We start from the raw sequence: 27,864 nt of genomic DNA on the forward strand, positions 1-27,864 counted from the left end.
TCTTTTTAGTTAAATATATTTTTAAAAAGATTACTTATTTATTTATTTTAGAGAGAGAAAGAGCCAGCTTGGGGGAGGGGCAGAGGGAGGGAATCTTTGAGCAGACTCCCCACTCTTCCACTGACGACCCACAAGATCATGACCTGAACAGAAACCAAGAATCAAATGCTTAACCAACTGAGACACTCGGGCACCCCCTCCCAAATTAAATCTTTAAAAACATTTTTTTTAATTAAAAAAAGAACAAGCAGAACATCTCAAATTGAAATAAGTGAGTACACAAGCAATAACAGAACAAATGAATAGAAAAGCAGTGAGTGGAAGATGAAATCCGTAATGTGGAGCAGAGAAAACAAGTGAATAACTTTTTTTTTAAACAAGTGAATAATTTGGAAAGGAGGTAAAATGAAGGATAGTATGAGATGAGGCAGCCTTGGGCTTGTGTGGTTAGAGCTGCTTCACCTGGCTCGTCTGTTACAGTGCTGCCGCCAGAACAGCTCTGCTCGGGCGGGGAAGAGTGTGGGGCGGGGCAGGCTGGCGTGGAGCTTGGAGCAGCTCAGGACCATGTGAGCTATTGTATACTTCCCCATCCATTCACATCCTACTTTTCCATCATTCTCTTTTGATGTTGTTCTTTCTTTCTCTCTCTCCTTTAAGGTTTTATTTGTGGAAGAGTGAGAGAGAGCGAGTGCACACACAAGAAGGGGGAGTGGCATGCAGAGGGAGAAGCAGGCTCCTCGCCGAGCAAGGAGCCTGTGCAGGACTCGATTCCAGGACCCTGAGATCATGACCTGAACTGAAGGCAGTGGCTTAACCAACTGAGCCACTCAGACGTCCCTGTTGTGTTATTTCTCAACGAGTAAGGAAACAGGTTATTCCTGAGGATTAAAGTATTTGCTGACTTAAAAAAAAAAAAAGATTTTATTTATTCATTTGTCAGAGAGAGACATATCCAGAAAGGGAACATGAGCAGGGGGAGTGGGAGAGGGAGAAGCAGGCTTCCCACTGAGCAGGGTGCCCGATGGGGGGCTTGATGTGGGGCTTGACTCGGGGCTTGATCCCAGGATTCTGGGATCATGACCCAAGCAGAAAGCAGATGCATAAGGACTAAGCTATCCAGGCTCCCCAAGTATCTGCTGACTCTTAAAATGTTAACTGTTATTGCTGGCAGTCAGGTGAAACTCAGGTGGCAGTGGGTCAATTCTAGGCTATTGCCTGACAGTAAACCACTGAATTCTAAAGAATGTAGCAAAGATAGAGATGTCACCAATAATCCCCAGTTATTTGCTGACATCAGGTAATAAACTAAGGTGGAGGTGGGAGGTGGGGAGGGGTGCGAGCTGTCTCTAAAGAGCCTTGCAAGAGCAGGTGTCACCCGCATCAGGACACTTCGCATTTCCTGGTGGCATACGGAGAGTTTCTGTGCTCCACATGGGTTGTTTTCTTCTAAAGGAAGCCAAGCAACTGTTACAAAAAACTAGTTTTTAAACTTTTTGTTATGAAACGTTTTAAATTTAATTTTATTAAAGATTTTATTTATTTTTTCAAGATTTTATTTATTTATTTGACAGGCAGAGATCACAAGTAGGCAGAGAGGTAGGCAGATAGAGAGAGAGGTGGAAGCAGGCTCCCTGCTGAGCAGAGAGCCTGATTCGGGGCTCAATCCCAGCACCCTGGGATCATGACCTGAGCTGAAGGCAGAGGCTTTAACCCACTGAGCCACCCAGGCGCCCCAAAGATTTTATTTATTTGTCAGAGAGCACAAGTAGGCAGAGCAGCAGACAGAGCAAGAAGGAGGAGCAGGCTCTCCGCTGAGTAGGGAGCTGGATGCGAGGCTTGATCCCAGGGCGATCATGACCTGAACCGAAGGCAGCCGCTCAACCGACTGAGTCACCCAGGTGCCTCTGAAACTTTTTTAAAAATAAGGTCTACACCTGACATGGGCCTCAAACTCATGATCAAGATCAAGAGTTGTCTGCTCTACTGACTGAGCTAGCCAGGTGACCATGAGGCTTTTAAAACAGTAGGAAGGGACACCTGAGTGCCTCAGTCAGTTAAGTGCCTGACTCAAGGTTTTGGCTCAGGTCATGAGCTCAGGGTCGTGACATTGAGCCCTCCACACCCAGTGCGGAGCCTGCTTATGATTCTCTCCCTCTCTCTAGCCCCTCCCCCCCCAAAAAACAGATAGAAAGAATAGTATAAAGAACACCTGTATACCCACATCTGAATCCAACAATTGTCAGCATTTTTCCATATTTAAAGCATGTCAGTGGAGCACCTGGGTGGCTCAGTTGGTCAAGTGTCTGCTTTTGGCCTTGGGGGCTCAGGTCTTGGTCCCAGGCTGCTGGGAGGCAAGACCCACGTGGAGCTCCTGGCTCAGCAGGAAGCCTGCTTCCCCCACTCCCCCTGCTCTCGCTCTCTCTCTCTCAAATAAATAAAATCTTTTTAAAAAAAGTCTAAAAATAAAAATATATAAAATATATATTCAATTAGGGGCACCTGGCTGCCTCTGTCAGCAGAGCATGGGACTCTTGATCTCAGGGTCACTGAGTTCAAGCCCCATGTTGGGCCTAAAGCTTGCTTTAAAAAAAAAAATAAAAGAAAATTTTAAAAAATATGTAAAATTCTATACATGTACGTGTATGCATATGCACACATTTGGCAGGCTCATTTCAAAGTGAGTCATCATGACATTTTATCTCTCAATACTTCAGCGTGCATAAGTATGCCCAGTGTAAGGACATTTACCTATATATCCACTATACTATTATCATACCCAAGAAAATTGACCATAATTCCTAATTTTACTCATACTTAATTGATACTCAGTTTTTCCCAGCATTCTCAAAATGTTTCTTATGGAAGGTTTTGTTGTTTTTTGTTTTAATTTTTAAAATATTTTTAAAAATTTTTAATAAACATATAATGTATTATTAGCTCCAGGGGTACAGGTCTGTGAATCGCCAGGTTTACACAGTTCACAGCACTCCCCAATGTCCATAACCCCACCACTCTCTCCCTACCCCCTTCCCCCCGGGCAACCCTCAGTTTGTTTTGTGAGATTAAGAGTCTCTTATGGTTTGTCTCCCTCCCGATCCCATCTTGTTTCATTTATTCTTTTCCTACCCCCAAGCCCCCCACATTGCATCTCCACTTCCTCATATCAGGGAGATCATATGATAGTTGTCTTTCTCCAATTGACTTATTTTGCTAAGCATAATACCCTCTAGTTCCATCCATGTCGTTGCAAATGGCAAGATTTCATTTCTTTTGATGGCTGCATAGTATTCCATTGTAAACATACACCACATCTTCTTTGTCCATTCATCTGTTGATGGACATCTAGGTTCTTTCCATAGTTTGGCTATTGTGGACATTGCTGCTATAAACATTCGGGTGCAGGTACCCCTTTGGATCACTACGTTTGTATCTTTAGGGTAAATACCCAGTAGTGCAATTGCTGGGTCGTAGGGTAGCTCTATTTTCAACCTTTTGAGGAACCTCCATGCTGTTTTCCAGAGTGGTTGCACCAGTTTGCTGTTTTTTTAATTTAAGTAGGCTCCACACTAAGTATGGAGTCCAACACAGGGCTTGAACTCTGAGATCAAGACGGGAGCAGAGAACAGGGGTCAGACACTTAACTGACCGAGCCCCCCCAAGCACCCTGGCAGTTATCATTTCTTAAAGAGTCAGTATGCAATCAAGGATCAAGCACTTTATTTTATGTTACATCTTATTACTCTTTTGATTTCAGAATGACCCCCTTCTTTTCTCCTTCCTGGGACATTGATCTTTTGAAGAGACCAGGCCAGTCATCTTGTAGAATGTTCCGTGTATTGGCTTTGTTTACTTGTGCATTTTGGTGTTTTGAACTTGTTCCTCAATCTTCTCTGCATTTTCTTTAAACTTAAAGTTGCCCCTAAAGGCCTATGTAGATTCTGATTAGCCTGGGCAAGCATACTTCATGTCTGACACTATGCATTACTTTCTCATGGGCTCTAATCAAAGTACTACATGCTTGGGGGGGATTACAGCAACAGATATTTATTTTATTTGTTTATTTTTTTTTTCATTTTAAAAAAGATTTTATTTATTCACTTGAGAGAACAGAGAAAGCAGGAGTGGGGTGGGGAGGGGGAGGAGCAGAGGGAGAAGGAGAAACAGGCTCCCTGATGAGCAGGGAACCCTATGTGGGGCTCTATCCCAGGACCTGGAGATCATGACCCCAGTCGAAGGCAGATGTTTAACTGACTGAGCCACCCAGGAGCCCCAGCAACAGATATTTATTCTGTCACAGTTCTGGAGCCCAGAAACTGTCTAAAAGTTTCCCTAGGCCAAAATCAAGGGGTCCACAGGGCCTTGTCCCCTCCAGAGACCCTAGGGGAGAATCCATTCCTTGTCTCCTCCAGCTTCTTGTAGTTGTTGGCAGTCATTGTGACTAGTGGTCACATCAGTCCAGCCTGCCCCTGAGGCACATGGCCTTCCCTTCACTATGTGTGTGCTGACTCCTCTGCTTCCCAAAACAACAGCATAAATGATTGCATTTGGGGTCCGCAGAATAAGCCAGGATAATCTCCCATCTCAAAATCCTTGACTGAGGGGTGCCTGGGTGGCTCAGTGGGTTAAAGCCTCTGCCTTCTGCTCAGGTCATGATCCCAGGGTCCTGGGGTCGAGCCCCACATTGGGGTCTCTGCTCAGTGGGGAGCCTGCTTCCTCCTCTCTCTCTGCCTGCTTCTCTGCCTACTTGTTATCTCCGTCTGTCAAATAAATAAATAAAATCTTAAAAAAAAAATTCTTGACTGAATCACACCACAGATTCTCTTTTCCCTTGTGAAAGGTAGCAATCACAGCTTCCAGGGACTAGGATGTGGGTATCTTTTAGGGGATCATTTCAGTTTACCACATGCTATGTGCTTCACAGGGCCTTGGATCAGAGGGATCATCATATCTCCTTGTCCCATTCTTCTTTTTTTTTTTTTTAAAGTAGGCTCCATAACCAATGTGGGGATTGAACTCACAACCCTGAGATCAAGAGTAGCATGCTCCACAGACTGAGTCAGCCAGGCACCCCCTACTTGTCCCATTCTTTTTTTTTTAAGATTTTATTTATTTATTTGTCAGGGAGAGAGCAAGCGAGAGCGAGCACATGCAGGGGGAGCAGCAGACAGAGTGAGAAGCAGGTTCCCCGCCAAGCAAGGACCTTAATTCGGGACTTGATCCCGGGACCCTGGGATCATGACCAGAGCTGAAGGCAGATGCTTAACCAACTGAGCCACGGCGGGGGGGGGGGGGGGGGGGGGTGTCTTTTTTTTTTTTTTTTAAGATTTTATTTACTTATTTGTCAGAGACTGAGAGAGAGAGATATCTTGATCTCAGCTTGATCACCCAGTTAAAAGTGGTGGCCCCTAGATCTCTTCATTGTCAAGGTACTTTCCCTGCTTGTGGTTGACAAGTTTTGGCACCTTATGAATGCATATTCTGTTCCCCATCAACCTTTAACGTGATGGTTTTAGCATCCATTTCTGATCTTTGTCCTATGTAGAGGAGGAAAATGTTCCCTGACCTTCGTAGGGTCCCTGGCTGCATTTGAACATTAAGGCAAATACACAGAAAAGCAGCATACAAATTTATTTAATATAAGTTTCCCATGACACTGGAGCCTTTATATGGAAACAAAGAACCAAGGACACGGTGAAACCTATTTGCTTTTCTGGTGGGTTGAGAGGCAGTGTGACAAAGCAACTCAACCGCAGGGAGGTGACAGGAAATCGGAATTGTTTTAACACAGTCTGTTTGTGTAACTTTCGCTCAGTATCAGCCTCTCATCCTTGGTAATGAGAATGTCTTCCTTCCTCTGGCTACAGCGAGGGCACTTTCACGGGGGAGCTTTATTTCCTGCTTTCAGGAAGAAAAAGGAAGGACAGAGGGCCCTCTTTGCACCTGCCGTTTCTCCAGTGCCTTTAACTCAAAATAATCAGTATATCAACACCCCATGTTTGGGACTCCTTTACCTGAGTTAGTTCATTCAGGTTTGCAAAATGATGATTTTCTAATTGATTATTCTTCCTCCACTTATTAGATGATATCCTGCTGTAAAAGAAGTAATAAATAAGTCATTTCATCAACTGGTATTTTGTCTAACCTGAATGACTTGTTTCTACTGCAAAGGCAGGATATATGATGCACTTTTTTTTCTTTATTTACAGTATTGTGTGTGTACGGAGCTGGTATCAGTCTCCAACAGTGGCAAATGAATTCCCTCTCTTCTTTGTAGACAATGGTCTGGGAAACTTCCCTGTAGTCCCTTTGACCTTATCAAATGCCTTGCTAACACCCAGACACGCTGAGACACTGGTCTTCCTCTGATATCTGTTTTTAAAATTGTGGCTGAGGAAATACCCATGAGGTTGGCATGGATGTGATTTCTGGTCCCAATCCCACAGGAGTGTGAACTTCTGTTGGGAGTTTTCCAGAGAGACTTCTCTGACCTGGATCCAGAACAAAGCCAGAGGCTAGTTCATCCCCTGAAGATGTGGTCTTTTGATACTTTGTTTACAAAAAGAGGCAGCCAGCTTGTGAGTTGTAGTTGGCCAATTTGATTTTTTAGAAATATTGCATTCAAACATTATCTTGTTGAGTTTTTTGGTGTTCTCTTAAATTATGCATCCAGGAGTGCCTGAGTGGTTCAGGGGCATGTCTCCTTTTGGCTCAGGTGATGATTCCAGGATCCTGGGATGGAGCCTTAAGCCCCACTTTGGGCTCCCTGCTCAGTAGGGAGCCTGCTTCTCCCTCTCCCTCTGCCCCTCTCCTGCTCATGCTTTCTGTCTCTCCCTCAAATAAATTATTTTAAAAAATAAAAAAAATAATAAAATATGCGCCCAAAGTGCAGTCCTGCTTTGTTAGGGATGGGTTGGGACAGGAAGAAATTTCTTGTTTAATTTTCAGTCCTCAGGCGCTTGGCTTTATCTCCTGACTGCTAATCTGAGATCCACCGAAACCCTGATTTCAGCACTGAGCATTGGCTGATGTTCCCATGGCAAACAGAGCCTCCAGGCCCACTTCATTTTCTGCATTCTTGCTTTCTATTATTTATGGGTTTTGAAGATTTCCCTTATCTTTCTGCCAGCTAAGCCTTACACTAAAAGTGTGTTCTTAAAAACATTCCATCCAGAATATAAGGAAAGGAAAAACTATTCTTTCATTGTGATAATTTGAGTGAGGTTTGTTTGGTCAAAAACAAGTGCAAACTTTTGTCTTAGATCTTCTCTCCTAATCGTTCTTTTTAAAATTTTATTTAAAAGATTTTATTTATGGGGCACCTGGGTGGCTCAGTGGGTTAAAGCCTCTGCCTTTGGCTCAGGTCATGATCCTAGGGTCCTGGGATTGAGCCCCACATCGGGCTCTCTGCTTGGCAGGGAGCCTGCTTCTCTTCCTCTCTCTCTGCCTGCCTCTCTGCCTACCTGTGATCTCTATCAAATAAATAAAAAATCTTAAAAAAAAAAAGATTTTATTTATTTATTTGACACACAGCGAGAGAGCACAAGCAGGGGGAGCAACAGAGGGGGAGAGAAGCAGGCCACCCGCTGAGCAGGGAGCCCAACATGGGGCTCAATCTCAGGACCCCAAGATCATGATTTAGAGGGGAGTCTGCTCCAGATTCTCTCTCCCCCTCTTTCCCACTCTACTTCTCACCCAGGGATGGGGCCTAGGGCTCTGCCTCACGCCCTCCTGGGGGAGGATCCTCTCTCAGCTGACCGTTCTTGGCTAAAAAGAAACAAGGTCACTCTTCACAAGACTTCTGCCTCATCTACTTCAGAGAAAGTAGCTCTTGGGTCAGACATTCATGGTATCATTTCCTTTTTTCCTCAGTACTTTTTAAATTTTTATTATTTTTTTTTAAGTAGGCTCCACACTGGGCTTAAACAGATGACCCTGAGATCAAGACCTGAGCTAAGATCAAGAGTTGGACTCTTATCCAACTGAGCCACCCAGGCACCCCTCCCCTAGTATTTCTAATAACACTGTTAGCAAGACCTTGTCAGATGTGCAATTTTTAGTGATATTAGACAGCAGATGTCCCTGCAGACACCACTCTCTCCATTCTTCCCGCATCATACTTATGATCTGCATTAGAAAAGCAGAACCCCCTCCCCCGTCCCCCACTGCTTGGGGCCTGGGTTTCTCTCTCCTTTCTTCCCTCAGATGTCCCCCTGCCTCCTCTGCCAGCCACAGATTCTTCCTCTATATGTCCCCTGTGTGGTTGGTAACAGTGTGGTTTACCGGCCAAGACAAAGTATTACATTAATCAGTTTACTCTGAGAACTGGCAAGTAAAAGGGGGAAAGTTAAGCATTTACCCCGACTTTCCCTATAAACCATGCTTCAGGGTAACCCAACACCTTTGATGAGGGAAAGCTCTTTTTTTTACTGAAGAATTTCAGGTAATAAATGGGGTGGAAATAATAGAATTTTTAAAAATCAACATTTCAGGGTGCCTGGGTGGCTCAGTCATTAGGCGTCTGCCTTCAGCTCAGGTCATGATCCCAGGGTCCTGGGATCAAGCCCAGCATTAGGCATCCTGATCTGTGGGGAGCCTGCTTCTCCCTCTGCCCCTCCCCCTGCTTGTGTGTTCTCTGTCTGTCAAATAAATAAATAAAATCTTTAAAAGAAAAAATTAGCATCTCACAACCCCTCAAAAATGATTCAGGCAAAATCCATCTGTGGATGAAATTATCAGTTGGAAGTTTGATGGGGGAACTTACAAAGGAGGGGTCGGGCTGTGGCCACAAGCCAAGCTCAAGCTCAGTTTTACTCAGTACTTGCCCCAGGGGGTGCAGTAGGAAGCCCACACCATCTGGGAGAGGATCCTATCGTGCAGCCCTCCCCCGCCCCCAAATGGAATTGGCAGCGGAACCTTCGGGTTTGATAAATGGAAATGTGAAGGATGGAGGAAGAAGTTAAATGACAGTCTGGGGAACAAACTGACAAATCAGAGTAGAAGGTTCTATAGGACAAATGCCTCTATTTCTGCATAGGTGGTATCAAAAAAAAGAAAGGGTGGGGCAGGCAGATTAATCTAGATTTAAGAGACATCAAAATGAAATGTGTAGGTTTTCTTTGGATCCTCATTTGAACAAAACCATAAATAAGACATTGCTGACACATTTGATGAAATTTACACATTGACTAGATGGATATTAGATGATATAGAGTTACTGTTAATGTTTTGGGTGTGCAACGGTGTTATAGTTATATAATAAAATGTTCCATTTTTAAAAAATGAGATGCATACTTAAGAACGTAGGGTTGAATGTCACAAAGTCTGGGATTTGCCTCAAAATATTTCAACCAAGGAAAGGAAAAGAAAAAAGAATTAGAGGAAGCAAATGTTGGACATGTGGGGTGTACATGGGGTTCATTAAGACATTTTCTCTACCTTTGTGCTTTTAAAAATGTCTATAAGTGAGAAAAATTAAAGTATTACATTACAAATTCTGGATCAGATCACAAATTCTGGATCAAAAACAGTAAAATTGTACCATATCCTCACATACAGAAATCATTTCATTTTTTCTGAAGGAATGAATTATTCTAACGTTTCTTAGATGTTAGGGTAATTAGAGAAGCAAGTTCAAAGTAAAATGAACCTTTAACTCTAATTGAATGTGGCCCTTATTCCTTAGTCATTAACATTCTTACCACCTCCTCTAGGCATCGTTATTTTCTTTCCATATGGAGGAAAGCTACGGCTCTCCCACTCATCTGTAGGCTGCCCATTCTCTTCACAGCATCTGCCTGAGGAAGGTGCTATTTTCTCACATCATTCCTCACCGTGCTTATTCCTCTGCCACACTGGCCTGGAAGAGCCTTCCTATCTGCATGTCACACACCTGCCTCACAGAGGATTCCATCTTAGCAATATAAAACAGGGCAGATTTTTTAGTATCTCCCTGCTACTCCTCATTACACCTGTGGAGATGAATCTGTTTTCCCGTGAGAAGGAAGAATGTGAAAGGGAAAGGATTTAATTTGCCAAAATCTGACTTCCACGGGCAATAAGCACACCAGCTTCCTCCCCAAAGCTCATTCCCAGCCTCTTTCAAGTGTGCACGAAGACACACACGGACAGAACCACAGAGACTCTACACATGCTCATTCTCCTTCATTAAAAACGTTAAGTTACAAATATTTTGACTTATAAATAGTCAAGGCAGGTGGTAAACGTAGTTCTTTACCCTGAATCCAAATTTTGCCCTTCTCGAACTTTTACCAACCTGCTCCATAGCCAGCATCTTGCCTCAAAGAGGAAGCTCAGCCTTCCCCAATTCCCTGAGTTCGCATTTATTCAATTCTACAGGCCTGCCTAGCCCTGGGGGCCAAACCCAGCAATGATGTGGAAACAAAGTGCTCTCAAGTGAGAGCAGGACTTCCTGTGTGGAAGAAGCCAGGCTTGCAGTCCTAACAGAATGATCTCCCTGTCAAAGAGAACTTGGTTTTGCAAAAGGCTAGAGTCTAAAGGAAGGTGGAACTGTTTTTTAGGCAACTCTAGCAAACCCCCTATGGATCCATAGTCCCGAAGGCTAAGTCCAAGGCCTTCTACTCCTGTGGCAGGCGTACAGGTCAGAGTGTCCCATAGACGCTGACTTTGGCCAGGGAGATGCTCTCTGTGTACTGGTTCCGGCCTTTCTCATACAGGACATAGAGCTGGGGGGCCTCGTCCTTCCCGTCCATGCTGCCCTCTAGGGCTGCCAGTGAGGAGTAGCCACTGGGGCCTGGCCACAGCTGGACTGTCTCTTTCCGCCACGAGGTACCATTGCTGAAGCTCCAGCGCAGCGTCAGGTTCACCCCTGGGGAGGGCACGAGGGTCAGGGAAGGGAGGGGCTCTGGGTGCCCCTTCTCTAGGTAACAGGGGCTCCCCCCACTGGCCCCATCCAAGAGATACTCACGAAACTCAGGATGGGCTGGATTGGAGAAGAAGATGATGCCAGAGCTGGTGGCTACAGCGCCTGCAGCCACCACAGGGTCCACGAGCTCAGGGTCGAAGGTTACGTCACGGGGCCGTATTGTGTCACAGGCATCATAGCTGCGGAGGACAATTCGACAGTGGCAGTGGTAGTTGTTCTGGTTTCGGGCGTTGATGACAACTGAGCCATCTGGGAGCTCATAGGGCTAACAAGAGAGAATAGGGCTTCAGCAAGACCCAGGGAGGGGGCAGGGCAAAGGACCCTTGTCCCTGAGGAAGCAGGCTGGGTGGCACAGAGCTGAGAGGCCAGATCCTGGGTCTGTGAGGGAAATGGTGCTCTGGAGGGGGCAAGGCAGGTGGGGTGGGTGGGGAGCAGCCCATGGACTTCTGACCTGGCACTCATCAGGGTTGAAATCGTTCTCCCGCTTGGGCTGGCCATAGGGGATGCCGCTGATCCCACTGCCATAACGCCAGGAGGCACCATGATCATCACTGAGGAGGCAGAAGACCCCATCCCGCTCCAGTGTTCCATGGCCACACACGATGAGGCGGCCCTTCCGCGGCTCCCACTGTTTCTGTGGGAAAGGAAGCTGGGTGTCACTGAGGGAGACACTGAAGGGGCTCACAGGCAGGGAAGGGGAACCCATCACCCTCCAAGTGTGGGAACACTCTGGTCCCCTTCAGTTCCGTCCTGGCTACTGAGCGTCCCAGGAAGATTCCATAAACACCCATGGCCTGAATTGAGCTCCTTCGAAGAATAAGCTCCTTCGGGACATCTAGGGTGTACACTGGAGGACAGGTTGTGCACAACACAAGGGGGTCTAGCCGCAGGGGTGCATGGGAGCTTGAAGCTATGCTGGTGTGCTCACTCACCAAGCTGTGCACCATAGCACAGGCTTGCATCTGCTCAAAGGAAGGGGTGCCTTTTTCCATTCTGCACAGCTCTGTTGACAACCCCCAAATGGGAAAGCAATGGCAAAGTCCCATCTTCCCTTGGGAGGGAGTTTCTCCCAGGATGTCCCTTTCTTCCAAGGAATCCCCAACTAGGGGGAAACCTGAATTCACAAGACCTTCTCCCCAGGGAAGAAGCCCAACTGGGGGCAGACTCCTCAAAAGACAGCCCCCTCCACCCATCTCGGAACAGAGACCTGGATGCCGGAGCCTGGTCCAGGGGCAAACATCTCGGTGCCAATGTCCAATGAAAGATTTCGGGGAGGGCTCCAGGAAACACCGTCATCTTTGCTCCACACCAGCATGGTGGAGGCTACCTGGCAGCCAGCCTTGTGAGCGCAGAGGGAATAGAAAAGGAACACCACTCCTGTCTTCATATCGCTCACCACTGCCCCCAGGTTCAGCCCATCTGGGGTTTCCCCATCATCTACAATGAAGGCTGTTGGAGACCATGTGCTGCCTAAAGAGAAAAGAGAGGTTATCCAGGGTGAGCACTCTGAAGGTGCCCTTTCTACCACTCCCTGTCAATTTCCAGCTCTTGATAAGGACCCAAGGCCCCAGAGTGGCCCCAGGGCCCTACAAGACTACCCCACCTCCCCTCTCTGACATTATCTATTCTATCCTTGCTCTCTCCATCTTGTCCCTAAGCTCCTTCCCATTCCTCGAATACTTCTCTCCTGGAGGCCTCTGAACAGGCTTGTGACATCTGCCTGGTACATTCTTCTTCAGGGTAACTCTCACCTCCTTTACTCAAAAGTCACCTGTTTAAAATTGCAACCAGCGGTGCCTGGGTGGCTTAGTTGGTTAAGTGTCTGCCTTTGGCTCAGGTCATGATCCCAGGATTCTGGGGATCTGCATCAGGATCCTTGCTCAGCAGGATCCGATCTCTCCCTCTGCTGCTACCTCTGCCACTCCCCCTGCTTTGTGCTCTCTCTCTAGATATCTCTCAAATAAATAGATAAAATCTTAAAAAAGAAATTGCAACCAATCTCCAGCAGCCTGTTTTATTTTTCTCCATTATATTTATCACTTTCCAACACACAAAAAAATAAATTTACCTATTTATTATGTTTCACAACCATAATCACAGAATCTAGAACAGGGCCCAGTATATAGCAAGTGCTCAATAAATGTTTGAATGTTCAACTCCTAGATGATCACAATTTCTAGAACACTGCTCTGGACAGCTTCCCTCATAAAGTTCCCTCTACCCCTCAGGGAACCCAGGCCTCCAGCTCTCCCAATGGTCCTATCCTATTCTCAGGGACCTTGGGCAGGTCAGGCTCCCCACCCATGCAACCTAACACCAGCCCTTGTCACCCAGGCATCTTTATACCCTGGTCGGTGGATCTCCGAAGAGCAATGAACTTGGCCCCCTCATCCGATGTGGACATTTTCCTGGCCTCGGCAAAGGCAAGGAGAGTCCCCTGAGGAGTGGTTGTGATGAGCGGGATTCGGAAGGTGTGCACAGAACCGATCTGCTTCCCGCTCACCCACAGCAGCTGCTCCATGGTAACCAGCGGCTGAACCTGCGAAGGGAGGAGGAAGGGAGTGTCAACGGACAAACTCGACTTCGAGTTTTAGGACGGATGAATAGAGGCTCCGAGTTGAGTTTCCCTGGGAAAACGATGTTGGGGATCAGAGTGTGGGTGGGGGGCAGAATGAGGAAGGGGAACCGGAGGAGAGTTTGGAGCAAAGCTGGAGCCTTGGAGACGGGGAAGGGCTAAGAGGGGAGAAGGCGCCTTCGGGCAGCGCGGGGGTGGGGGACCTCCAAAGGGGAACGAGCGTGAATGAAGAGGAGACTCGGAGTACAGGAGGGCAGGAGGACAAGGGCCCCGGGAGGGAGAGGGGTTGGGAGCGCATGGAGGGAACGGGGTCTGAGAACGGCGAGAGAGTCCCTCGGAAGACGGGGTCTTAGCAGCTCGCGTCCCGGGGGACGCTGGGCACAGACGACCTGCGTGGGTCAGGGATGGGGATATACGAGGGGAGACTCACCAGACTGAAGTCGTTCCTTATCCCAGCCCCAAATTCTGCCAGAGACAACAGCAGCAGAAAGATCGCGGCAAATACCTGAACTCTACAGCCTCCCCAGAACCCCGGCATCTGCTGTCCCCCGGATCTGCCCGGGAGCACTGCGCCGGGTCGGCCCGCCATCATATCTCTTCCCGGCCGCCGGGACGCCGGCCCTCGGGGCTAAACGCGGGCGGGAGTCTGTCAGCTGACCCGGCCCTTTAAATGCCAGCTACTACCGCCGGCCGGCATCACTCCGCAGGAATCTTTTGATTGGCCATGGCCCCTGGGGCGGGTTTAGGGGCGGGGTCTACTTTAAAGGGCCAGGCGGCGAAAAAAAAGCTGCACGTCGTCATGGAGGCAATTAATTAGAAGTCCCGGACTTTTTGAGAAAACAAAATATCAACATTTAATAATTTGTTTTGAACTACAAAATCAAGATCTGGAAGGCGGGGTGATGCTGGGAGGCTGTACAGGAGGGGAGCAGCCCTGATCGGGGCCGCGTCTCTCACTTCTTTTTCTTCTTCTTGTCCCCGGGGAACGCCTCGTTCTTCTTGCCTAGTATCTTCAGAAGGGATGTAGGCATGTAGTAGGGCCGGTCCGGGGAGCCGTCGTTCCTCTCCAGGTCTTCCACTGAGCCGCAACATAGACCGTTAGAGTGGACCCCAAGGGCCCCCCAGTCCCCGGGAAGATCGGGGACGAGGAGACTAGCCGCATGGGTGCAGGCTGCACCAACATGGGCTGTTCTTTTGGGGGCAGTTTTGGTAACCTACTGGGCAGGTTATGTAATCTCAGTTTCCCTGGGGTGACGTGGCGTCAGTAATATTGTTATTTCATAGCGTGCTTGGGCTTAACAGAAAAAATGCAGGTCAGCCGCATACTGCAGACTGTAGTGCGTACTAAACCCTGAATGGACATAGAATTGACTCCTGAACGACACAGGGATTAGCGGCGCTGACCCCCACGCAATCAACAATCCGCCTATTACTTTTGATCCCCCCCCCCCGATTTAATAGCCTACTGTTGACCGAAAGCCTTACTGATAACATAAAAAGTCCATTAGCGCATTTTGTATATGTACAGTATACTGTATTCTTAAATAAAATAAGCCAAGGAAAAGAAAATGTTAAGAAAATCCTAAGGAAGAGAGAATACGTTTACAATACTGTATTTATCTGAAGAAATGGGGTTGTTCAATGGTCCTAGGAGGGTGAGAAAATCCGCACTCACTACAGCCACCTGCTGGGAAGTCTCCTGTGGTGAAGGTCTACCTTTGATTTTCTGGGGAAAGACACCAGAGGCCTCTGCCCTGGAATGCTCTTTCTTGGGAGACTCTGCCAGCCCCACAGCTCACTTTCGCTTTTCTGCAAGCCCCTGGATGGCCGAAGAGGCTTCCTCTGACTTTGGCTCCTTTAACTCCCAAAGTTGCTGTTTCTAGAAGTCCCAAGTCTCCAAAAAAATCCTAAACAATCTGGTACCTTGACATCTGGGGGAGGTGGGAGGGAGTGTTACTCACAGAAACAGAGGAAGAGCGTGTCCACACACATGCCAAAAACGCTGAAGAAGCCACTGGCAATGACGTAGGCCCCCAGGATGGAGATCTGGAAGATCCAGGGAGCGTTAGAGTTCGTTTGGGGGATTGGACTGTAAGGCAGAGCCTGGGAGTCACTCACCATGATGGGCAGCCAGTAGTAGTTGAGGGAGGGGTTCTCAAAGTCTCTACCCAGGCCCTGGATGCGACCGGTGAAGAAAAAGAAGGACAGGACCCCTGTGGGACAGGTCTGGAGGTCAGTGTCGTCACTCCTCTGAGGTCACCTCTTTGGCTGCCCTGTGCTTCTGCCCTCTGTCCCCGTAACTCCCAGCCCCAGCTCTTACCGACACCCCCAACCACCAGCAGCTTCCCGAAGAGCAGCAGCAAGTCTGTGACTTTATCCAGAACGACCACCCTGTATGGGAAGTTGGGGTGGGTCAGGCTTGAGTGCCCTGGTAGCGCTAGGAACAGGATTGGCTATATAAGTTGCTGTGACAGATGTCAAATGAAAATCATTTGTGCTTCAAGACAAAGGCAGCAGAACATTTAACCAAGCTCGAGACCCTTCTGAGCCCGCCCGGCATGCTCATGAGCCAGCCTGGGTTGGGAGATCGCAGCAGGGGGCCAGGGAGAGCGGAGAGCCTGACCTGACAATGTTCCGCATGAGCAGCATGAAGGCATTTTTGGCGGAGACACAGAAATTCTTCCCGTAGATGGCGATCTGAGTGGGGTGGAAAGGTCAGAGTCACCTGTGTGGAGCTCACCTGGGCCAGGGCCGGGGCCTGAGCCAAGGGACCCCAGAACAAGGGGCTGCTCATTCCCCCGGGGCTCACCATGATGTAGGCGTTGCGGTTTAGGAACTTGATAAATTTCTCCAGACACCAGAGGCAGCACTTAAAGCAACACATGATGCAGCGGGCCACGGGGTTCTGGGCTCCTGGGAGAAATGGGGAGCTCATGTTTGGTCATTATCCCGTGGCAGCCCCTCCCCAAGAGGAGGTGAGCCAGCTGTTTACCTCTCAGTTTGTTGTCGATGTACTCCAGAACGACTCGGGCTATCTGCACAAGGCTCAGGATGAGGGCTCCGAAGGCCAGCGACCCAGTGTGGTACCTGCAGAGGAGGGAGTCAGAGGCAGCCCGAGGACCCCGAGACTCCCAGGTTCACACTTTCCAGTCCCCTGCCCGGGGCTTACCGGAGTGTGCGGATGAAGGCAGAGCTCAGGGGAAAGGTGGGGATGTCCTGGGGCTTTTGGAAGGCCCAGTAGAAGGAGGCAAAGGCGCCAGCCAGGACACACTGGCCCAGGGCCAGCACCCAGTTGAGGGTCCAGAATAGCCCCAGGATCCCATAGATTTGCAAGTTGAAGAGAGAACGCTGAACCAGGCCGGTGGATGAGTAGCTCTGGAAGACGCACCTCAGCCCCGGGCACGGGCACGAGGAGTTCATGGGCTGGGACTGGTGGTGACAGAGGAGGGTCATTCCCAGCCAACTCCTGCCACTCCCGGAGGAGAGGGAGGGAAGTAGCCACCTCCCTGAGCTGGGGAAGCCATTTCCTTCCAGGAAATCATTCGTCAGGTTCTAGTTGGGTTCAGACTGCCTAGTGTGTGAGAGTAATTCGTTTTCCTTCCGTCTCTATATGGGCAGGAGAGTTCCCAGGCTGCGAGGGCCAAGCCTTAAGGGTGTGAAGGCAGTGTGACTAGCCCCTAGCTCTCTCCCTGGCACTCAGTCAGCAAGCCCCTCTAAGATAGCCTCTGCAACGTCAACCAAAATGCTTTCTAGCAAAAATGAACAGACTGGGTATTAGATGGTATTAAGGAATTATTGTTAATCTTCGGTGTGATAATGGTATAGTGGTTATGCTTTTTACTTATTTTTATATTTATTTTATTTATTTTTGGTTGTTTTTTTTTTTTTTTTAAGATTTATTTTTGGAGGGCAGGAGGATGGGTGAGCCTGGGGATGGGTATTAGGGAGGGCACGGATTGCATGGAGCACTGGGTATTACAAGCAAACAATGAATCTTGGAATATTACATCAAAAACTAATGATGTAGGGGTGCCTGGGTGGCTCAGTGGGTTAAGGCTCTGCTTTCAGCTCAGGTCATGATCTCAGGGTCCTGGGATGGAGCCCGGCATCTAGCTCTCTGCTCAGCAGGGAGCCTGCTTCCCCCTCTCTCTGCCTACCTCTCTGCCTACTTGTGATCTCTCTCTGTCAAATAAATAAATAAAAATCTTAAAAAAAAAAAACCCAAAAAACCTAATGATGTACTGTATGGTGACTAACATAAGAAAAATTTTTTAAAAAAGATTTATTTTTAGAAAGAGAGTGCGAGCAGGGAGAGGGTCAGATGGAGAGGGAGAGAATCTGAAGCAGACTCTTCCCTGAGCAGGGAGCCTGCCCCAGGCCTCAATCCCACCACCCTAAGGTCACCACTCTGAGATCATGATCTGAGCTGAAATCAAGAGTCAGACGCTTGACCAGCTGAGCCACCCAGGCGCCCATTTGGTTATGCTTTTAAAAGTCCTTCCGTGTCAGGGCACCGGGCTGGCTCAATCGGTAGAGCGTGCGACTCTTGATGTCAGAGTTGTGTGTCTGAGCCTCATGTTGGGGGTTGAGATTCCTTAAAAAATAAATAAATAAAGTAAAAAGTCCTTATCTGTCAAGATCCATCCTGATGTGTTTATGGGTAAACTGGCACTTATGTCCAGAATTTACCTTAAAAAACTCCAAAAAAGAAAATAAATTAATTAATTAAAAAAACAAAACTCCAGAAAAAAAGAATTGTGGGGTTGGGGGCGTAGAGATGGATGAAACAAGGACAGTGGGAAGCTGAGGGTTTCTGTGAGTTTGAAAATTTGCATAATAAAAAGTAAAAAGACGCAAAAGTAAAAACAAAACCCTTTACAGGAAATGTGACAAAAATTTTGAGAATTGCTGAAATCGCTGAAAGTGTTTTTGAAATTTGAAAATAAACTACTTTCCACTTTGTAATTGTGTGTTTGTGTCAGTTTCTGCTGCTAGATCCTGAGCCAGCTGGAAGCCAGAACCCGGTCGTTTGGAGATTTGCATACCTAGTGCCTGGCACAGGGTGGGTCCTCCCTAAATGTAAACCTCCCTCCCTCCCTCCCTCCCTCCCTCTCTTGCTTTAGAGCGCCCTAATGCCTGTGAGCAAGGCCCTGGTCCCAGCTTCCAAGGGGTGGCCCCCCGCCACCAAAGCTCTGAGGACAGCAAACCCCCTGCAGTCCCTTGCACTTTCTGGAAACCTCACAGGGCAGAATGTGGGGAAGCGGCTTCTCTCCATCTGCTGCCCCCACCTGCCTATTGCCCAAGGCACCATGCTGCTAGGAAAAAGGCTTTTAAAAAAATGAAACAAAACCCATCTACAGTTATCAGCTCTTATCAGGTGCCAGACATGTGCAAATCACTTTATGTGCCTGATGTCATTCAATCTTCTCTGCCACCCCGAGGGACAGGTATTACGACTGTCTCCATTTTACAGATGAATGGACTGAGACTGGAGGCCGAAGTGGCTAACAGTTCTCCTGGCAAAGGCAAGTCCAGTCCAGGCAGGGGAGGGTGGGAAGTGCCGGTACCCAGCTTTCCCAGGGCTTCATGTCGCCTCGAGCCTCAGTTTCCTTCTCTGAGTAAGGGGTGGCTGAGGGGGAGCACTGCTGGAGGAGTCCATTGCTGGCTCCCTTCCTGGCTCTGCTGGGGGCCTGTTGTGGGATCTTGAGGGACCTCCTTTTGCTCTCCGGTCCTCTGTCTCTGCTGTGCAATGAGGGATTTGGACCAGCTGGCCCCTGAGGTCCCCTCAGCCCTGCTGTGGCCCCCTCCATGTCTACCCCAAATCCCCTCACCATGGGGTTGCATGATGTATTCATCTGCACTTTCTCACAGCCGGGCAAGCTGGCATTGGGTGCCCAGAGGACATATTGGGGTTGCCCCGATGTGGCCAGGTACCCAGAGGGGAGTCAAGGAACAAGGCATAGTCACATGAGGGTCACCACAGGTCCCCTCCTCAGGGACACCTTCCCAGGTTCTTGCACAGGTTGTTCACTGCACAAAGGGTGGGAAGTCAGCCTGGGTTCAGTCTTTCAACTCTGTCCAGGGGCAGGCCTGTGTCTGCCCAGATGAAGGGGCACATTCTTCCAATTGCACTGTACAGGTAAATACAACCCCTTCCCCTTCCCCGCCTTAGGAGGGCCAGGCCATGTGGGCAAAGGATACAGGGCGGTCATGGCCCAGTAGACAATGCAGATGAGCAGGAGGACAAAGGTGACCAGAGGGTAGAACAGGGTAGACATCATCTGCCCCACAGCCCTGTAGGAAAGTAAGAGCGTCCTTCAGTATGGCCCCAGGCCCCAGCGTCCACCCATCCTCTCCTGGGGCTGACCCTGGCAAGGTCCCCACTGCCGTCATTGCCAGGACCTCCTCTGTCCCCCAGGCTGGGCACACAGTAGGTGCTCACGGAATGAACTGAATTGAATAAATCAAGCTCAAGGGACCCTTAGAAGAAATTGGAATCACAGAGAAGCAACCTGGGGCAGCTTTAGGGAGGATAAGGGAAAGAGTCTTTAAAGTATGGTCTCCTGATGGATTTGGCAGGTAGGTCCTGGGTGGGAAAAACCTGGGCTTCTGCCATTCCTTACGTCAACCACGACCGCCACAATGGCAGTTACCATTCTGACTGATCCTCACGGAGAGCCTGCTTCCTGTTCTGGAAGCTGACAAGACACTAACTCATTTAATCCTCATGAGAGCCCTACAAAGTAGGAACTATTATTGCCACCCTACCCCCCACCACGGGCCCCTGGATGGCTCGGTCAGTTAAGCATCTGCCTTCGGCTCAGGTCATGATCCTGGAGTCCTGGGATCGAGTCCTGCATTGGGCTCCTGGCTCAGTAGGGAGTCTGCTTCTCCCTCTACCTACCACTCCTCCTGCTCATGCTCTCTCAAATAAATAAATAAATAAATAAAATCTTAAAAAAAATTATTGTCCCCATTTCACAAATGGGTAAACCGAGTCTTAGAAAACTGGAGTCACTGAGTCACATAGTGGTGTTAACCACTGTGTAACTCTGCCCTTCTCCTCCGGGGCTCCCTGCCACCTTCCCAGCACTGCCATTCCACGCCTGCACCCCCATCCTCTGCCTCATCTCCCCCCCAGGCAGATGCTGACTTGCTGGCCTCCTTCAGGAGGGCGATGGCGATGCGGATCCGCTGCCTCAGGAAGATCAGCAGCAGCAGCAGGGTGCCTTCAAGCACAGCCAGGACGATCACTGAGGGTGCACAGGGAGCAGACCGGCCAGGGGTAAGGGGCAGGGCTTGGCGAGGCCCTGGGCAGCCCCAGGCTGGCCTGCGGGTCCGGCAGTGGGCAGGGCACTCACCGGCCGCCAGCCAGGTCTCCTGAACGTTGCGGTAGGCACTGAGGTTGGTGGTGATGCCCAGCTGGGTGATGGAGGCACCCTTGTCCCGCAGCACGCGGTACTCCTCCCAGCAGTGGTAGATGCCGTAGGCCAGCACGCCCAGCACCCCGAGGATCAGCACCAGCACCAGGGGCCCCGCCACCAGGCGCAGAAGCAGGATGAACAGCAGGCTCAGGACTAGAGCCACAGCTAGGGTGCTGTAGGCAGGGTGGGGTAGGTGAGGGTGTTCCCTGGTCCCCTAAGTTTTCTCCCTTCCAGAGGCTCCCAAATGCCTCAAGCTCCCAGTGTCCCCAGGTTAGACCCCCTTTCTCTTATGGATCTTGTTGGGTTTGGGGTCAGTTCTGAGCTCTGGCTCCTCCCCCTCTGTCCAAAATTTTTGTTTCAGACATTGGGCTAGGGGCCAGAGGAGGGGGGAGGGCAGCAGGGAAGGAGAGAGTAGGGGAATCGGGTGACTCACACAAGAATCCAATACCAGGACTGGGCAACGTCTTCGAAGATCTTCACAGTGATGTCACGGGCATTGAGGCTGTCAAGCACACCGCTGCTGGAGGGGGTGCACAGAGTCACATGGGGCTGTTGTGGGGGGAAGGGGTATGGGACAGGGGTGTGGGGGCAGAGGAGGCCCACCTGATCCCCTGGGAGATGGAGGTGTTGCTGGAGATCCCTGGAAGTTCAGGTAGAGTGCTGTTCAACAGTGGAAGACAACGCCCCAGAGCTGGAGGGAGAGAACCGGGCTCCTGGGTGGGAGGGCCCAGAGCTTTGCCTTGAAAACCTCTGGCTCCACCCAGCACCCCAGTGGTCTTAGGGAAGGCAGGACAGATGGGCTTTGCCCTCCCCCACCCAGACAGCTGCTCTTGACTCCACAGCCAAGAGGGGATTTCTGCCAGCACAGCCCTGTCCAGCTTCCTTCACTGTCTCTCAGGACCCCTTCCTCCCGTCCTTGCCACGGCCAGGTGGAGACAGCATTTCCTCTGGCCTCTTACACTCCAGCCTCCACCCACCCTCCACCCCCCCCTTCAACCCACCCTCTGCCCGAGAGCCAGGGAGACCAGGCCTCGTCATTCCAGGGCTTTAGAGCATTCGGCTGCTCAGATACTTCCAGCAACTCTGCCCTGGAAAGCCCATGCTCCCTGGCCAGGCTTCAAGGCCCCACCATCTGAGCTCAGCCCACTTTGGCCTCACCTCTGTACCTCTGCTCTCCCTGAGCTTCTCTCTGAGTGTTCTCCCTCTAGAAATCCCCTCCATTACTCCCTGCTCAACTGCATCTCCAGGTCACTTCCTCCGGGAAGACTTCTCACCCCTTCCTCATTTCCTGCGGTACCTATTATGTGCCTACAGAACCCTTTATCTCCACCTTCCCAATGACTTTGCCAGGCAGTCTGGCTTTGGCATTTCTATTCTAAAGATGGGGAAACGAGACTCAGAGAGGTTGAGTAATTGGCCCAAGACCACACAGCTCAAAAGTGTTGGAATCTGGATCTGAGTTTGGAGCATTCACCTGAGATCTTTTTATTGTAGTTATTTTGAGAACTGGTTATCTTTTCTCATGTTATAATTAAAATTTTTCCTATTAAAAATACCATGACTATTGGAAAGAAGAACATACAGAAAAAATTAAAAAGCCAGCGGCAATCCCAGCACCCAGCCACATTTGCTTGTGAGTCTGGCTGTACATCCAGTCTGTGCCCAGAGCACAGATATTAACGTGTGTGGGTGCATTTGCCCAGCTGTGTTTCCATGGGGTGCTCATGCAGCTTCTTTGCCAACATCTCAGATCCCTGCACCTAAAATGTAGCTCAAACCCAGAGCAGTTTCATTTGCCCTGGGTCTCGCCTGGGTGCCTGGCACTCAGCAGGTGCACAAGATGGTAGGGTCAAGGGGCAGAGAGCAAAATGAAGACCCAGTGCTAATTCCAGTTTGGCCCAACAAGCTGCGTGACTCCTCTCTCTGGGTCTGGCTTCCCCATTTGAGCAGTCAGAATACAGGACTAAATGCTGCCCGAGGAAGGAGTGCAGCTTCTCACCTGGAGCAGAAGGGAGGAGGAAACTGGGGCAGAGCTCCTGCTGCAGGCTTTGGATCACTGGCTGGGGGTAGGGGGAGGACATACAGAGGTGCAGACACAGAGCAGGATGAAAGAGGGAGCCCCCGCACCACCCCCACCATGACCACAGTCACCTACCCAACTGCCCCTCTCCCCACCCACGTGACTCCTCCTTGACCACAGCGATGACACTGGAGGCAACTCTCACCATATCCCAAGGCACCCCTGGCAGACAGAAGTTCCTGTTTGCTGTGTAGAAGACCTCCCCAACATTCTGTGAGAACTGGCTGACTTCCACCGTCCATGCGACCTCGGGGCAGGAGGACACACACACCTGAGGCCAGAGAGCATGCAGAGGTGCTGGTACCCGCACCCGGGGGGCAATCCGGGTAGAGGGGTGTCCCAGGCTCTGACCTGGGATGTGGGACACTGCAGGCCGTTCTCAGCGACCATGATGATGTTGGTGGCCAGAATGCAGCTGAAGATGTTGAAGTAGAGAAGATACGGTTTATCTCTGTGGAGGGGAAGGAAACGTGGGCATCAGGGTCTGGTCGGTCAGGTGTGGGGAGAGGAATGCCAGGGCCGTACCTCGAGGATACAGTGGGCCCAGTGAAAATGTGTGTGGGGCCCACACCCTGACCCATAGCACTCAGCTCCTGGCCTTAGGAAGCTCAGTTCTCCTGGGGAGATACAGGAGGCACTCGGAAGATTTCCCAGAGTAATTGAGCCTCGAAACTGCTACCAAATGGCTGAGAGTTTTATGACCTGGAGCAAGTCACTTAACCGCCCACTGCCTCAATTCCATCAGGTGTAAGGTAATAGGACCTGCTTCATAGGGTTTAAATGAGTTTGTGTGTGCAAAGTACACCATCTGCCTGGAACATAGTAAACGCCCATGTCATTGTTAAGGTTTTATTATTTACTGAAAGTTTCCTGCTGGTGGAACTGATGGCAGTTTGGGGACACCCCTCTGAACTTCAGAAGAAAAGATTAAAGCTCCGAGAAGTTGACTACCTTGCCCAAGGCCATACGACCAGAACTTAGCTCAGCTGGGGAATCAAATGTCAAACTCTGAACTTTAAAACCCATGCACTTAACCATGGCCCTGCCTCCCATTTTTGGAGGGAATCAGAAGCCAACTGCCCAGAGATGGAGGCGGCTCAATGTGGCCTCGAGTGGGGAGGCTGTGGCTTGTGGGCAATGAAGGAAGGATCTGGAGCCCGAGTGTTGGGATCCTGTTTTCTGCCCGCTGCCCACCTTACCTCCTGTGGGCCTCCCCTTTAATTTTTATTTATTTATTTATTTATTAAGATCTCATTTATTTATTTGTTGGAGAGAGAATAAGCAGAGGGAACACCAGGCAGAAGGAGGAGCAGGATCCCTGCTGAGCAAGGAGCCTGATGCAGGACTCCATCTCAGGACCCTGGGATAATGACCTGAGCCAAAGGCAGATACTTAACCGACTGAGCCACCTGGGCATCCCCCTCTTTTATTTATCTATCTATTTAAAGATTTTATTTATTCATTTAACAGAGAGATAGAGAGAACACAAGTAAGCAGAGCGGCAGGCAGAGGGAGAGAGACAAACAGGCTCTCTGCTGAGCAGGGAGCCTGATGCAAGGGCTTGATTCCAGGACCCTGGAATCATGACCTGAGCCAAAGGCAGACCCTTAACCGACTGAGCCACCCAGGGGCCCCATGTTTTTAAAAGATTTTATTTATTTATTTGTGAGAGAGAGAGGGGGCACAAGCAGGGGACATGGGAGGCAGAGGGGGAAGAAGGCTCAGGCTCCCTGCTGAGCAAGGACTCAATCCCAGGACCCCCAGGATCATGACCCGAGCAAAAGGCAGACGCTTAACCGAATGAGCCACCCAGGGGCCCCCCATCTGGTCCTTTTCCTGCCATTGTACTCACTTGTTAGCCCCTACCCCGCAGTAGGCCCCGGTAGAGTTCCTGGGGTAGAGGACTTGCCGGGGGTCTCCGTACACCCAAGCTGGAGGCAGACAGAGAGATGAATCACCAGAGGGTGGGATTTGGGGGTGGGGGGAGAGCAGCTTCTGGGATGGTCCCTGCCCCTCCCCACCTGTCAGGGCCCCAGCACCGCGCCTGCTGGAAACTCACCCACGATCCCCACCACGATGTAACCCAGAATGAAGACAAGGAAGAGGATACAGCAGATGATGTCTGTGCAGCTCCTGGGGGAGAAGTCGGGGAAGCTGTTGGAGAGGGGCGGGGTGCTGGTCTGGGGGAGTCCTGGGTTGGAGTTGGGGGATGCTGGAGAATGGGTGTCGGTAGGTTTTATTTTATTTTTCTAAGAAAACCTTTTTCTCACAAAAACAAATTCTAACAGGGAATAAATAAGAAGGAGTTGTTTCCATTTGTCCTCAGGAAGGTGTGTGGGGGGCATGAAAAAAACACAAAATTATCATTTTCTGGGTGAGGGAACTTCTGAAGCATGACACAGAAAAGTAAACAACTCCTAAGTGCCCAGCTGGCTGAATTTTCCCAAAGAGCACATACCCGTGTAGCCAGCTCCCAGGTCAAGAAAAAGAACAGCAGCAGCACCCCAGAAGGCCCCTTGTGCCCGCTCCAGACACAAGAGTTCATCCAAGGGCACCATTCTCCTGGGGCAGGAGTTTTCTTTTTTATAAACTTCTTACCAATATTTCAGCAAATACAATGCAAAATCAAGACCCCCACCCCTTAGCTCAGGAAGTGCCCAGAACTCACCTGTTCCTGATGGGACCTCGAAAGGAGGGGTCATATTTGGCTGGTTTTCCTGAGGGGCACGGGGAGGAGTAGAGAGAGTGAGGGCCTGAGGGGATGTCTCTCCCCATCTCCTGTCCCTCCCACCTCCTTCCCTGCAGGGTGATCCTACCCTAGCCCAGGCTCTACCCTGACCCTCAGGAATGCAAGGAAGATGGAAAGGGCAGGGCTCGTGGGAGAAGTTGGAGAGCAGGAGAGGTAGGATCAAGACCTGGGCAGCAGCCTCACTGCTGCCCACTCACTCTCTTTGGAGAAAGGGGAAAAGGGGGCCTTAACAGGTTGTTTCCAGCCCACACCTCAAGGCTGGCAGCCATGGAAATAGCTTTTGCCTCCTGCCCCTTTTCTGGCCCATTTGTCCTGTGTCTCCCTCCAGCTGGGATGTGGGACTCTGAGTGAAGCCACCTCAGTGGCTCTCCTGCCCCAATCCTTTTCCCTCTCCCTTCCTTGTACCCAGGCTAGGGTGGGCACCAATCTAAGCACCTCAGGGAAGTCACAGCCCTCCCCACAGCTGCCCCAGGCCCTACCTCCACACTCTGGCCCAAGGCCACAGGGAAAAACTGGAGCCAAAGGCTTGAACTCCTGCAGGACAGGACTGGGCCAAGGAGGGACCCCTGTAAAGCCCCCCACCCAAAAGGATCCCAGGCCACTGCCAGTCTCTGGATGAGCAGTCAGGGTGACACCTGAGCCTGGTGGTTGAGACTGTGGTTGGTTTAGATTGTGGCCATGTCCTGTTCCTGGTCCTCCCTGAGTACACACAGGGAGGAGGTGGGGCCAGGCCACTAGGGTCCTGTATTGGCACAGAGGAGGCAGGGCAGAGGGTTGGGCAAGTGTGGGAAGGGGTGCGATTCATTCTCCTTAGGTGTTCTGGACTCTGTCCCTCCATGGCTCTTAGACATGAGATCAATGATTGACCCAAAGCTGTTCCAGGAAGTCTACTGAGAGGCCTTCTGCTCCTTCCCCTAGCCTGCTTAGGAACCCAAGTTTGCCTCTGGGATGGCCCTCCCTCCCCTTCAGACCAGGAGCTCAGACTTCCAAGCCTCAAGGGACCCCTGCAGGCAGGCCCAGGCCTTACCGCTCACAGGGATCCCAGAAGCGGGTGTCCCAATTTCCTCCCATCTCAGACCACCCCACCCTTAATCCTAGGGGGTCTTTGGGATGGGCTCCCAGCCCTGGGTCCTCATGGAGATTCTGCAGATAGGATCCCTGCTCCCTCTTGCCTCATCTTACCTTTCATAGGAAGCCCTTGTGAAGCCACTACCCTTATCTCTCATGGTCTCCTGAGAAGTCTCCCCTCCTAACAGAGACCCCAGAGGCAGGCCCTGGCCCCCTCTCCACAGAGGCCCACAGTCTGAACGCCTCATAGAGACCCCCAGACAAATGGCACTCCTGCTGTCACTGCTCACAGAGACTCTGAGAAGCAGACCTCTAGCACCATTTTCCCTCAGAGACCCAGGGTCCAGACTGAAACTCCTCTTCCTCACAGGGACTCCAGCTGTTCCTCCTGACAGAGGCCAGACCGCAGCCTCACCCCTTACAGGCTCTGCCGCACATAGACCCTCCTGGCCCCTGAACCCCATCTTCCTGCTTGGGACCCTGACCCTGCCTTCTTCCATTCAGGTTTGCTGCCCAGGGCCCTGCCCCGAGGGACCCGGATTCCAGCCTCAACTCCTCAAGGAGACCCCAGCTTTACTCCCCAAAGTCTCTCTGGCAAAGGCTCCCAGCCCTGAACCCAATCCTCCTCCCAGGACCCAGAGTCTACTTCCTTCCATCAGCTCTTTCCAAGCCCTCCCTTCAGGGACCGAGGGCTCCCCTCAGCTCCTCTCCCTGGGGCCAGCCCCAGCCCTCACTCCCCCAGAGCAGCCAGGCTGGCCTCCCCTCCCTCCCAGGGTCCTAGGCCTCTGCCCCAGCCTTGCCCTCAGACTCACCATAGGCCTCATCCCCGTCCTGTTTTCCCCCCATGGTTTAGTCTCCAGAGTGATTGGAGCCAGGGAGACCTAGCGACTCACCTGCCTCCTGGCCCGCCCTCCCACACGTCACAGCCCCACCTCCGCCTGTGGTCCTGACACACTCAGTTCCTTTCTCAACTCCACCTGGGCAGTGCCCGGCTGGAGGCCCGAAGGCCGATCCTGGGACCAGATCAGGGCTGCTTGCCACAGGCGCCGTGGACCAGGACACGCT

At 50.4% G+C, this 27,864-nt stretch overlaps 2 protein-coding genes across 5 annotated transcripts; both read right to left on the reverse strand.

Annotated features, from left to right (window-relative positions):
• Positions 1 to 5,609: 5,609 nt before the first annotated feature.
• NEU1 (neuraminidase 1) lies at positions 5,610 to 14,171 on the reverse strand. 3 transcript variants are annotated; one of them, XM_047733885.1, is made up of 6 exons: positions 13,909 to 14,171; positions 13,250 to 13,442; positions 12,111 to 12,373; positions 11,355 to 11,537; positions 10,946 to 11,168; positions 5,610 to 6,087 (listed from the first exon to the last, which is right to left on the reverse strand). In XM_047733885.1, the coding sequence occupies exons 1-6, from the start codon at positions 14,068 to 14,070 to the stop codon at positions 6,050 to 6,052; spliced, it is 1,062 nt and encodes a 353-aa protein (XP_047589841.1). In that variant the 5' UTR covers positions 14,071 to 14,171; the 3' UTR covers positions 5,610 to 6,049. The 3 variants fall into 3 exon arrangements, with proteins under 3 accessions (XP_047589841.1, XP_047589839.1, XP_047589838.1); XM_047733883.1 differs by having other exon boundaries at positions 5,610 to 6,090; XM_047733882.1 differs by lacking the exon at positions 5,610 to 6,087 and adding an exon at positions 10,143 to 10,846 and having other exon boundaries at positions 13,909 to 14,170.
• Positions 14,172 to 14,303: 132 nt separating this feature from the next.
• On the reverse strand, positions 14,304 to 27,700 carry SLC44A4 (solute carrier family 44 member 4). 2 transcript variants are annotated; one of them, XM_047733880.1, is made up of 21 exons: positions 27,612 to 27,700; positions 25,651 to 25,699; positions 25,042 to 25,115; positions 24,835 to 24,913; positions 23,334 to 23,433; positions 23,128 to 23,253; positions 22,902 to 22,962; positions 21,506 to 21,593; positions 21,336 to 21,422; positions 20,840 to 21,075; positions 20,632 to 20,731; positions 19,680 to 19,772; positions 19,310 to 19,412; positions 16,648 to 16,907; positions 16,471 to 16,565; positions 16,288 to 16,391; positions 16,102 to 16,175; positions 15,799 to 15,869; positions 15,597 to 15,691; positions 15,440 to 15,524; positions 14,304 to 14,556 (listed from the first exon to the last, which is right to left on the reverse strand). In XM_047733880.1, exons 1-21 carry the CDS (start codon positions 27,643 to 27,645, stop codon positions 14,432 to 14,434), a joined length of 2,139 nt encoding a protein of 712 aa, XP_047589836.1. In that variant the 5' UTR covers positions 27,646 to 27,700; the 3' UTR covers positions 14,304 to 14,431. The 2 variants fall into 2 exon arrangements, with proteins under 2 accessions (XP_047589836.1, XP_047589837.1); XM_047733881.1 differs by having other exon boundaries at positions 21,336 to 21,419; positions 27,612 to 27,660.
• Positions 27,701 to 27,864: the final 164 nt, after the last annotated feature.

Source organism: Lutra lutra, chromosome 6 (genome assembly GCF_902655055.1).
Source record: "Lutra lutra chromosome 6, mLutLut1.2, whole genome shotgun sequence".
NCBI classification, from domain to species: domain Eukaryota; kingdom Metazoa; phylum Chordata; class Mammalia; order Carnivora; family Mustelidae; genus Lutra; species Lutra lutra.